Here is a 13,774-nt window from a genome sequence, read left to right as displayed (position 1 = left end):
TTTTTCTCAGCAGCTTTGAATCTTTCCAGCTGGTTCAGGTGACGGACTGAAAGCCCTCTTCTCATGGGGGGGTTTTCAACGGGAAAACACAAACAACTCATTTGGAAATCAAACGTTTAATAAACGGTGTGAAAATCATCTGGTCTGTAGATGTTTGTATCTACCAGTAAACTTCTCAGAAATGAGATTTTGGTTTTTGGTTGAGATCCTCAAACCAAAGGCATCCTAATCCATTCCAAGGCTGTTTCTCCCAGAATGCTCTGCATGGTGCGTTCCAGTGTTCCTCTGTAGGAGATGCTCCCATCTGCTGCTTTGTTCTGCAAACATTTCTACAGCCTGTATTTACTAGAACTTTGTCTTAGAGACCACTTTTGTTAAATATATTCCATCAGTTGTATTTCTGTTAAAGAAAGTAAAAGCAGGGAGAAAAAATCCATTCAAATCCAATTTGGAATGAAAAAATCAGAGATTTTATTTTCAGCCCCATCGCCCCCCTCTAAGGTGCGACAGGAATTTAAAAATGATCAATAAGTTTGCAGTTCAGACTGTCAATAATGTTTTTCAGACTTAAATGTGGAGAACAGAAAACGGAGGGAAGTAGCAGATGACCACAAAGGGACTAATTATTGCTGCTGAGGGTTGATTGGAGGACTGGTTGAGGACTCTGAGGGGCACGTCCCACTTCTTTAACATCCATCAGCATTTCATTACACAATGATGCTTTATTGCAGTAATATGAGGCTTTTCTGATCATTCAAATATGCTCATATAGATTTCATTAAATTGATTCATTTATATCTTAAATTTCGTGACCTTTTAAATGCTTTCTGCCCTCCCTGAAGCCTGCAGGTTGATGGGGGTGTTGCCCCCAAAGGTAAAGACTCCAGACATGGATCCCACAGACCGTGATTCGTTTAGAAAAAGACACGGTTAACCCCCCCACACCTGCGAGCAGTAAAACTCACAGGAGGAGAAACACAAAGGGAGGCGAGCTGAGCGGGGACCCACCCTGTCGGCGTGTCAGAGGAGCCCCCTCCCACAACTCACTACACAGAGGAGTCCACAAAAACAAAAACAGCATGGAGGGAGCAGCTCCTCTCCTCCCAGGGAACAGGAGCCGTGACAATAAAGACAGAAGAAAAGATCATCCACGCTGCTGCCCCCCCAGCTCCCACCTCCCTCACGCTCAACACCATGTGGCTCTTTACGATGCATCTACCTTCTTGGGTCTCTTCCTCCTCTGTCCCAGCCCGTTGAGGCGGTCGCTGGGGTCCAGCCGGTAGTGGGAGTGGTTTTCCTCACTCATGGCGTCCCCGAACTAAAAACCAGCGTTACTCCTCCTTCTCCCCTTCAGCGGATCAGAGCAGAAGACGGCTCTCTCCTCTCTGGTCCTCGCTCCACGGCGATGTGGATGCAGCCAGAAATGGAGGGGGGAGTGAAGGGTGGGAGGAGTGGTCTGGAGGGGGTAAAAGAGGAGGGAGGGAGGAGCACAATGGTGTTGCTATGGCAGCAGCTGCCACCAGTGTTTATCTGGAAGCCTTGTTCCTGAACCTAAATAGCTGCCACTTGGGTGCACACACACACCCACACACACACACACACACACACACACACTCACACACGATACACACACATACACACACACACCCCCCCACACACACATACACACACACACGTACTACACACACACCTACTACACACACACACACATGCACTACACACACACCTACTACACACACATGCACAATACACGCACACACCTACACACACTATACACACACACACCCACTACACACACATGCACAATAATACACAGACACTCACACACACCTACTAAACACACACCCACACACATACTACACACACACACACCTACTACACACACACATACTACACACACACACACACTTACTACACACACATGCACAATACTCGCACACACACACCAACTACGCACACATACACAATGCACACACCTATACACACACGCACACCTACTACACACACATGCACAATACACACACACACACCTACTACACACACACACACACACACACACACAAACCTACTACAAACAATTTGATTTTTTATTTTATTTAAATAATTTAAACGGAGGTCTGGGTAATTTGCCTCTAAATATTATAAATGACCAAAAACTCAGACATCATAATAGTGAATGAAGTAGAGCTAAGTGTGGAAATGTTGACACAAAAATGCATTTATCAGCCAAAGAAAGTTGTACTAACATCAGAACAGTCCCTTCAACAGACTCACAGGTTCAGTTTCAGAACTGTGTACGCTGAGACCACATGCCACAAAGACCACGTGACACAAAGACACCTGCCACAAAGACCACTCGCTACAAAGACCATGTGACACAAAGACCACATGCCACAAAGACCACGTGACACAAAGACACCTGCCACAAAGACCACTCGCTACAAACACCATGTGACACAAAGACCACATGCCACAAAGACCACGTGACACAAAGACCACGTGACACTAAGACCACTGCCACAAAGACCACTGCCACAAAGACACCTGCCACAAAGACCACTCGCTACAAAGACCATATGAAACCAAGACCACATGCCACAAAGACCACGTGACACAAAGACCACGTGACACACAGACCACTGGCCACAAAGACACCTGCCACAAAGACCACGTGACACAAAGACCACTGCCACAAAGACCACGTGACACAAGACCACTGCCACAAAGACCACGTGACACAAAGACCACGTGACATAAAGACCACGTGACACAAAGACCACTCGCCACAAAGACCACTGCCACAAAGAAACCTGCCACAAAGACCACGTGACACAAAGACACCTGCCACAAAGACCACTCGCTACAAAGACCACGTGACACAAAGACCACATGCCACAAAGACCACGTGACACAAAGACCACGTGACACAAAGACCACTGCCACAAAGACCACTGCCACAAAGACACCTGCCAAAAAAGACCACGTGACACAAAAACACCTGCCACAAAGACCACTCGCTACAAAGACCACGTGACACAAAGACCACTGCCACAAAGACCATGTGACACAAAGACCACTGCCACAAAGACCACTCCCACAAAGACCACGTGACACAAAGTCCACGTGACACAAAGACCACGTGACACAAAGACCACTCCCACAAAGACACCTGCCAAAAAAGACCACGTGACACAAAAACACCTGCCACAAAGACCACTCGCTACAAAGACCACGTGACACAAAGACCACATGCCACAAAGACCACGTGACACAAAGACCACGTGACACAAAGACCACTGCCACAAAGACCACTGCCACAAAGACACCTGCCAAAAAAGACCACGTGACACAAAGACCACGTGACACAAAGACCACTGGCCACAAAGACCACTGGCCACAAAGACATCTGCCACAAAGACCACTCGCTACAAAGACCATGTGAAACAAAGACCACGTGACACAAAGACCACTGCCACAAAGACCACTGCCACAAAGACCACTGCCACAAAGACCACGTGACACAAAGACCACGTGCCACAAAGACACCTGCCAAAAAAGACCACTCGCTACAAAGACCATGTGAAACAAAGACCACGTGACACAAAGACCACTGCCACAAAGACCACTGCCACACAGACCACGTGACACAAAGACCACGTGACACAAAGACCACGTGACACAAAGACCACGTGCCACAAAGACACCTGCCAAAAAAGACCACTGCCACAAAGACACCTGCCACAAAGACCACTCGCTACAAAGACCATGTGAAACAAAGGCCACGTGACACAAAGACCACTGCCACAAAGACCACTGCCACAAAGACCACGTGACACAAAGACCACGTGACACAAAGACCACGTGCCACAAAGACACCTGCCAAAAAAGACCACTGCCACAAAGACACCTGCCACAAAGACCACTGCCACAAAGACACCTGCCACAAAGACCACTCGCTACAAAGACCACGTGACACAAAGACCACTGCCACAAAGACCACTGCCACAAAGACACCTGCCACAAAGACCACGTGACACAAAGACCACGTGACACAAAGACCACTGACACAAAGACCACGTGACACAAAGACACCTGCCACAAAGACCACTCGCTACAAAGACCATGTGAAACAAAGACCACGTGACACAAAGACCACTGCCACAAAGACCACTGCCACAAAGACCACTGCCACAAAGACCACGTGACACAAAGACCACGTGACACAAAGACCACGTGACACAAAGACCACGTGACACAAAGACCACGTGCCACAAAGACACCTGCCAAAAAAGACCACTGCCACAAAGACACCTGCCACAAAGACCACTGCCACAAAGACACCTGCCACAAAGACCACTCGCTACAAAGACCACGTGACACAAAGACCACTGCCACAAAGACCACTGCCACAAAGACACCTGCCACAAAGACCACGTGACACAAAGACCACGTGACACAAAGACCACTGCCACAAATACCACTCCCACAAAGACCACTGCCACAAAGACCACGTGCCACAAAGACCACGTGACACAAAGACCACGTGACACAAAGACCACTATCCACAAAGACCACTATCCACAAAGACCACGTGACACAAAGGCCACTATCCACAAAGACCACTATCCACAAAGACCACGTGACACAAAGACCACATGCCACAAAGGCCACGTGACACAAAGACCACGTGACACAAAGACCACTGCCACAAAGACCACTGCCACAAAGACACCTGCCACAAAGACCACGTGACACAAAGACCACGTGACACAAAGACCACGTGACACAAAGACCACTGCCACAAAGACCACTCCAACAAAGACCACTGCCACAAAGACCACGTGACACAAAGACCACTCCCACAAAGACCACGTGACACAAAGACCACGTGACACAAAGACCACTGCCACAAAGACCACTCCCACAAAGACCACTGCCACAAAGACCACGTGCCATAAAGACCACGTGACACAAAGACCATGTGACACAAAGACCACTATCCACAAAGATCACGTGACACAAAGACCACTATCCACAAAGACCACTCACCACAAAGACCACGTGACACAAAGACCACTCGCCACAAAGACCACGTGACACAAAGAACACTGCCACAAAGACCACGTGACACAAAGACCACTATCCACAAAGACCACTCACCACAAAGACCACTCGCCACAAAGACCACGTGACACAAAGACCACTGCCACAAAGACCACGTGACACAAAGACCACGTGACACAAAGACCACGTGACACAAAGACCAATGCCACAAAGACCACTCCCACAAAGACCACTGCCACAAAGACCACGTGACACAAAGACCACGTGACACAAAGACCACGTGACACAAAGACCACTATCCACAAAGACCATGTGACACAAAGACCACTGACACAAAGACCACTCCCACAAAGACCACGTGACACAAAGTCCACGTGACACAAAGACCACGTGACACAAAGACCACTCCCACAAAGACCACTGCCACAAAGACCACGTGCCACAAAGACCACGTGACACAAAGACCATGTGACACAAAGACCACTATCCACAAAGACCACGTGACACAAAGACCACGTGACACAAAGACCACTATCCACAAAGACCACTCACCACAAAGACCACGTGACACAAAGACCACTCGCCACAAAGACCACGTGACACAAAGACCACTGCCACAAAGACCACGTGTGGCGAGTGGTCTTTGTGGCAGGTGTCTTTGTGGCGAGTTACACTGAGCGCATGGAATTTCTCCTATTTCCTGAAAGCTTTCATGGCTTCCAAAAGACATAATCAACAAACACTAGTGGACTCTGAGGATTAAAACTCATCCATCCATTCTCTAGATCAACCTTTCACCTGGTTGGAAAGACAGAGGCAAGTTTTCAAATGTAAAGATTTCTAATGAATAAATTATGAAATATCTTTCCAATGAACATGTAAATCTTCCTGGTGAATTTCTAACACATGATGAGGTCTGTGGTCTAAAGGTATTTCTGCAATGGTGAACATATCCAACATGCCCCCCCCCCCCAAGATCATCCAGCCTGTGAGGATTACTCTCACAGCAAATCCACTCCACCGTGTCAGAGTCTTTGTTGTCTGAAGGCAGTCGGGTTTTAAATCCACACGTGCCCACACAGCCTTCGCTGTCACCCCCCCTCCGCACACGTACGTGCACGCAGCTTTATGAGCTCCTTAAAAAGCATAGACCGTCTGGGTCTTAATGATGGCTTCTGGCTATGAGACGCAGCATCCATCTCTGATGGTGAAAAGCTGCTTTTCTGAAACTGTGATATCTAGAACCACCTGGAACACCAGTTCTTACCTGGATCCATGATGACTCCAGGTGTTCAATAGCTAACCTTAAGAAATGACAGGTGTCAAGCTTCAAACATTTTTGTTTTCCTAACCCTCACCATGTATGTCAAACAAGTGTTTTCAATACTTTGCTTTTTTTTCTTGCCTTAACAATGAAAGGTGACTCTTTCAAACCAGATTTCATGAAGCAGTTAGAGGAAACAAAGCGAATATCCACACGCTGCAAACTGGTGGTTTCAGTCATGGGACCAGATTTCTCCCTTCTCCTTTGGGCCGGCATGGCGGCCATGATGTTTTCTGTCTGCCGTTGTCTCCCTCCGCCCGTCACACGCATTCCCACCTCCTCCTGTCAGCCGCTGCTGTGGAGGTGAGTGAGGTGGCTTGAAGTGACTTCACAGGATGCAAATGTAGCTGCGGTAACGATAAGAGCAGCAAAAGGCAGAACTATCAAGTTTGTAAAAGACCTATATAAGGAGACATTATTTACAAGTGAAAACAACCAAAATCATTTCTAACATGGTACTACACCAAACACCTAAGAGTGGATCCAGACTGGAAAAGTCTGTTGGTCCGGATTGAGTGCTGAACCTGGCGTTTGGTCTGTATTCTGACCGCCGTCAAGCAGACTTTCCTGTTTTGAACCAAAGCTTGTAAACCATGTGACTAAAAAACTCTTCAGTCATTGGCCAGGAATTATGAGGGCGGGGCAAAGCAACTAGAGGTAGAAGTCATTGAGGTCCTGCTCTTCTCTGATTCTGAACGTCTGCATCAACGTCTGGTTGAACACTTTCTCCTTTGGTGGAGTCGTGCTGCAGGGCGGTTACCAAGGAGACGACGGCTAAGAAGGAGCTCTGATAAATGTTTATGACGTACAGATGGTTGGAAAACAGGTAGAAGGGATGTGGATCACATATGAGTCTGAGTTCATTTCAGTGAGTAGCTGTGGCTCATCGCTGCTCCTCTACACTGTTTACGACCCATAATGCCCGGCTATGGAGGCTGCTTAGGTTCAGTTGTTAGGCTAAGAGCACAGAGACTATTCAGACCGAGGAAACTGAGAGAGAACTGAAGCTCAGTCCAATTAGAAACGAACCGAGACCACCTCCAAATACGGGTCAGAGAGCGGTTCCTGGTCCCGGACCAGAGTCCACTTGGATGTGTTCAGACTGAACATTTGTTCTGGTTCACTTAAAGGGAACCAATATGTCCCGTCTGAACACAGCCTGAAACTTTCATTGAAAGTCATTTTTGTCTGGAGAAAACATTAAGCCTTGAGAAAGAATCCCACATTTAAGCGGAACACACCAAAAGGCCTTTGGAGCGGCGGGAACATTGTTACTGTGAAACGCGGCAAAGGAGGGGCTTTGAGTCCAACCTGACATCTGAAGCCTGGCATCAGCTTCATGACACACAACAACAACAAATGATGCAAAAATGAGCAATGCAGAGCAGCAAAGCTGCACCAGAACCAGCAACAGCCGATCAACCCGTCTTCTCATCCTCTTCCTGTTTACAGGAAAACCAAACAGGTTTCTAGTCACATTCCCATTCAACCCTGTTTTCATTTTTGTTCTGAACTTAAGTATTCAAACCTTTCATTAGCGGCTTCAGTGGTACCGACTGCATGTGTGTTCCGCCAGTACAGAACTCTGCAAACTGATAAGACAGAAATGAGCTGTGGCCACATCAGTAGCTACCATCACCAAGTATGAATGAAGGAATGATGGACACACTGTAAGCGCTTTGAGTGTCTGGAAAAGACCAGATAAATCTAATCCATTATTAAAAGAGCCAAAAGTTTGAAGCAGATTCTGAATGAAGTGGCTCCACAGCTGGACACATGAGCGTCTAACTAAGTGCAACGATGAACCCAGCCAATAGGCTGATGCTGCACCTTAGAGCACCATGCCATCTGCTGCACTTTGACACTTCAAATGAATGAAAGTCCTTCTCTCATTGGACTCCATAGGGGGATTTATTTACAATAGAATTGTGTGTTCCTGATCACAGCCTTTCTATCTTTGTGTGTCTCTTTCTGCTGTTACTTGTTTTCCAATGGATCAAATGAAACATTTCTAAAAAAAAACACACATTTCTGTTTGCTTTTCACTTCCTGCTGAGCATATTGCTCTGTATTTAGTCATGCACTGATGAGGCTGAGTGAGGGAGGATTAATCTACCATTTCTGAGCCTTTTCCACAGTTGGATGAATGTAAGAGTGGCTGTATTTAAAAAAAAAGATTTAATAAAGAATCCTTAAAAATAAAGTCTGTTGGACGGTAATTGTTTGTTGGACAGAAAAAAGTTTAGAAAACAAACTTGAATAAAAGTTTGTACTCTTTGCTTTTGCACAAACCAGAGAGTCGTGGAGTCATTTTCATGGGACTTTGATGTTAAATGAATTCTATCACACTGTTAGGGTGTAAATGTGAGAACCACTGAGAGAAATGTAGATGTCGATCCAAGAATGCTGCATGTCTGTGTGCTGACAACGTTAAACCAGGCTCCGGAAAACACGACCTTTTGACCTGCAGAAGAAACCCTTCCCCAAAGAAACTTGGGCAGTTTCAGTTTTTGGTGACATGGTTCTGGCCTGAAAGCGCCTCCATGAGGAATCTCAGTGGAAAGGCGACAAAAGGAGGCTTTATCTTCCACTCCACTGCTCACTCCTACAATGACAGGCGGAGCTGAGAGGAAAGGCTTTCCAGTGATTTAGCAGACACACACTGAAGACACGACTGCTGCCAACATGTCTGCTGCCCTCTTGGAGCCGGGAACAAACTGATTTGGGGAGAAAGACACTGAAATTCTGAAACACTTTTACAAATACAGATTCATGCCAGTTAAACTTTAAAATGTGGAGGAACCAACAGCAAACCTGAGGAAGGACTAACTTATGCTTCTGCTCATGACATCATGAGTTTGATCATCGTTTTAAATCTGTGAAATGTGACTAAGGTGTGACTCTAGTGGTATTTTCCCTGATGTCCAGTCTCTATTTCTGTCATTCAAGCTTCCACCAGCTGCACAGAGAAAGCGACAGAGAGTCTTTGCTGACGTCTTCTTCCTTCTACTAACAAACATCATCTGACAAACCGCTGCTTGAAGCAGAGCCGCTGAAACCAGCTGATCATCAGTTCATCGAGAACATCAGGTGATCAGCATCTTCCCTGTTACTGATCCTCTCAGATCAATGAGGCTGGATTGACCTTTTACACAAGTAGCTTCTGTATTTTCTCCTTTTTTCACGAGAAAACATGATGGAAAATGACACGGAATCATGCATTTTAGTTTGTTTTTCATCTCGTTTTAAGGATCTTCTTATTCCAGTGTTTTGTGTTTCCAAGTTTCTTTTCTGCCTGAAAGCCTGGTGTCAGCTGCTTGGAGTTTTCCTCATGAAGGGGGGGATTATCTCTAAGGAAAGACGATGATTATGCACAAGAGAGGATTACCTTTAAGGCCGGATGGCGCACACGCTTCAAGACCTAAAAGCAGTCAAGTCTCATAATCCACTCTTTTATTACAGTACTGCCAACACATTTACTGTCAGCTCACACTGATCAGATGGTGGGAACATGGGATACATTCCTATAAAGGATCACTGTTTTGGATCAAGGACAGGTGGAAAAGACACCTATGGAGTGTCTCAGGCTAGGTTTGGTCACAATGGTCGTCACCATTCACTCAGTTCTCACCTGTGGCCCCCACCACCTGTCTGCATGCAGCACGGCCAATGGCTTCTGACAGGCTAGACAGGCTACACATAGACAGAACTATCCCAGACAATCTTGACCTGCTGCATTTTTCATATGATCAGACTGTTCTACTGATGATGCTGTTTATGCTGCCATCCACACATCTGGACAATTAACAACACTGTAACTGTTATCCCAGACAAACTGGCTGAAAAGCTTTTCACCCTTGGACTTACTGATGGGACCATTGGGTCCAGGACTTCCTTACAAATAGACCTCAGTCTGTCAGAATTGGTGCCAGAACATCAGGATGAACTAAGATGTTGGTCATGGGAACACCTCAAGGCTGTGAGGCCAAGTAAACCAGGTGTAAAACCTCCAGTGAGCTTGGACTTTGTCCATGCTCTGCATGAGAAGCCTGGTTCTGGCAGAATGGGTGAATGAGGTGAAGACAATCATCAAGGCCCAACACCCACTAAGGCGGTTTTAGCAGGTGGTGTAGAGAGCTTAAGGGGCAACAAGACACAAAGACTTTGAGGTCATCAGCTGGACCAGGTCAGGTCCCTAGATTTAATGTTTTCTCATGCCAATAGATCTCTTCTGCCAAGAGAGTCCGATTACCCTGTGCAACAGCCATTCCCCTTTAGCCTCTTCAGACCTGGCGACCACATCACTTTATGGGTTCTATTACCACGGTAGGTCATTCTACTCAACTGGGTCCTGTGCCTACATGTGTAGAGGGTTAGCTCAACTATTGGATCAGGTCTTAAGAGGTAAAACAACAAATCGGAGGACGCTTGTTTTAACCTCGAGAGTCAGTCAAGAAGCTGTCCACGAACTGCCATCTGGCCTCAACTCATTCAAGTGTTGGGGGAGAGGGTCGAACTGTGTGCACCTTGGGGGTGGTGCTACGTGAGCGTAGAGGTCCCCTTTCGATGGTTGCTGCTCAGCTTCAGGCCCCTCCCTTCACGTTTTTAACAGCGCGTTAGGCTACGTTCACACTGCAGGCTGAAAAGACCCAATTCCCATTTTTTGCCCCTATGCGACCTGTAACTGATCTTTTCATGACTGTCTGAACGACACAGATCCGATCTTTCAAATGCGACCCAGGCCACTTGGGTATGTGGTCCTGAATCCGATACGTATCTGACCCGTACGTCATCGATACGTTACAAACGTCATAATTCTGTGTTGAAATAGGCGGGAACGAGAACATAAACATCAACCATGGCGGACGATGCTGCTGAGACCAGTCAGTGGAAGGGAAGCAGGTCACCGATCGGATTCATATTTGGGTTGACAGCTCTATTCAGGTAAACTCCAGGGCTCTTATCATAACCAGGAGGTTTTTGAAAACATTTCCAGCTAAATGGTCGAGCGTGGTGTTGAACCTTCCCGGACCGGCTTCTCCAGGGCCGAAGGCGGATCCTCCTTCAGGGGTCACTACCTCATTCAGACCCTTAAATTCTCCAGAACGGGTTAATAAAGAGTTAAGCATTTATTCTGGGGGGAACCTTCTTTTATTACCGTTCTCCTTCCTCCATAACACACAACATGAATGCGCCCCCACAGCCCCCCTCACTCCCTCCTGCGCTGCACGCGCTCTCTCCTGTCTCTTACACACACACGCGGCCCCAGCACATACACATCCCCATTCCACAACAGTGGGTCCAGACCATCCTGGCTCCAATGCCTTCTTAAAATGACAAGATTGTTATTGTTCTGGCTCCTTTGTGAAAATAAATGTAATAATGCAAAAAGAGCTCCGCTGTTGACAACACTGTTGTTGGCATCCAGTGTTAACGTTAGCTACTTCCACAAACAACAGTGACGTCGTTCACCGTTGGGTTCTCTTCTGCGCATGCGGGTCACTTCTGGGTCATTTCACGGTCACACAGGAGATCACAAAAGTTCTCATTTAATTGGAAATGTGAACGGCCTTGCAAAAAAATCGAATTTTTTCAAAAAATCGGCACTGAGCATTTAGCCCTGTGTGTGAACGTAGCCTTAGACATGTAGGACCCTTGATGGAAAGGATGCTTGGACAGCTGTTCGCCCAGCTGCTGGACAGGACAAGTTAAAAAAAAAGTCCCGGTGCAGAACCTCAGTTCACATCTGTGCATTGACTTAACACTGAAAGTTGACGACTATGACACGAGAATCGCGTTTGGTGTGAAGGCAGCCTTATGCATGCAGCAAATGTGTTTACTATTTTGTGGGACTACTTTCAGTATCAGTATGTTTTGGATGCTGCAATCATCAAAGTCAAAAATAAAACTTTCTGGAGAAAATATTCTCGCCACACATTGGACCTGTGCACAGAAGAATGAGTCAAACAATAAATTCCTGTTTTGCAGTCATGTCTGGGAAAAACAAATACATTCAATGTCTAAATGAAATGAAGGAGAGACACGGTTGCAGAGGCCTCAACAGACTGATGATGCCATTCCTCCTCTTTTAGAGTCTGACCCTTCTGCAGTGTTTGAATTTTAGGGGGGGTCATGGATGATGAAAGCAGAGAAGTGGGAACCTGAGCATATTTGGACAGTCTGTTCTAAATTTGACAGGACTAGCTGCTGTCAGCACCCCCCCCCCCCCCCCCCCCTTTAAAACACCTCAAAGAGACTCGTGCCCTGTCAGCTGGCTGTCGGCCTGGAGCAGAGGGAGGGGGCATCCGGCCATGCACCAGGCTCTCTGAATATTTTATAAGAGGGTGGTGAGGGAGGAGTGGGGTAGCAAGGGGACCAATAATGTGGAGAGCCACATAAACCCTGAAAGAAACGTGAAGTGGACGAAAACACGCAGCTTTTATCTGTTTCTGTTCAGTGTAAAGGGTGTAGTTATAAACTCAAACAACAGCTTCCGTTTCTTCATCCTCTACTAGTAAATCTATAAACTATCAAGGAGTTCTGGAGTAAACGTAATGCCAAGTGCAGTGATTCCTGCCCGTCACCCTCAGGATTCGTTACCTGCAGGAATTCCATCCCAACCTGCTAAAACACGCCTGGCCTTAAAGGCAGCCATAGCATGTCTGCAGGTTGATGATGAGCTGAATGGTGTGTGTTTGAACAGAGTAGCATAGGAAACCCACAGAAAAGTGTGCCTCAAAACACTGGCCTTATGTCAGGATAATGATGCACAACCCAAACAGCTAAAAGCCTTTTAAAGAAAAGCAAAATATTTCATTTTACAAGACCTGATTGAAATCTTATCGAACATCTATGGAAGGATCTGGGACCTTTCAAACTAGCTACAGCAGCATTTTCCTTTTCAAGATTCAAGTTTTATTGCCGTTTGCACATGCGGTACATCGGGATTTTTCTTTGGCATCTCTCATGTCAGGATAAGTTAAAATTGCAGCTTGCAAGGTGGAAATTGCTCAGGTTCCCACTTCACTGCTTTCATCATCCATGACCCCCAAATTCAATTGCAGCTTTCATTGCAGCTTTTGAATTCCATAGTTTTCTTTCTAAAAACACATTAAACATGATGTACAACTAAAACATTTCTAATCAGCCAATCACACGGCAGCCACTCAATGCATGTAGGCATGTAGACATGGTCCAGACGACCTGCTGCAGTTCAAACCGAGAAGAAAGGGGACTGAAATGACTTTGAAGGTGGTTGTTGGTGGGTTTCAGATCTACTGGGATTTTCACCAACAACAACAACTCTAGGGTTTTCAGAAAATATAAAGAGAAAGCCCATGAAAAAGAGAAAATATCCAGAGAGCAGCAGTTCTGATGGTGGAAATG

General features: G+C 46.4%; 1 protein-coding gene across 2 annotated transcripts in view; it reads right to left on the bottom strand.

Moving 5' to 3' along the window:
* The window catches only part of ank2 (ankyrin 2), a 182,276-nt gene that overhangs the window by 149,267 nt on the left and 19,235 nt on the right, over positions 1-13,774 (bottom strand). The window contains exon 1 of one of the 2 annotated variants that reach the window (XM_023949054.1): positions 1,220-1,416. The exons of the other annotated variant lie outside the window; for it this stretch is intronic. Coding sequence (XP_023804822.1) covers positions 1,220-1,306 — 87 coding nt within the window. The 5' untranslated portion in view covers positions 1,307-1,416. Of the gene's footprint in view, positions 1-1,219; positions 1,417-13,774 lie in introns of those variants that run through there. 2 annotated transcript variants of the gene reach the window in all.

This window comes from Oryzias latipes, chromosome 18 (genome assembly GCF_002234675.1).
Source record: "Oryzias latipes chromosome 18, ASM223467v1".
In the NCBI taxonomy this organism is placed as follows: Eukaryota; Metazoa; Chordata; class Actinopteri; order Beloniformes; family Adrianichthyidae; genus Oryzias; species Oryzias latipes.
The sequence above is the reverse complement of the archived record's forward strand: the minus strand, read 5'-3'. Positions and strand labels throughout refer to the sequence as shown.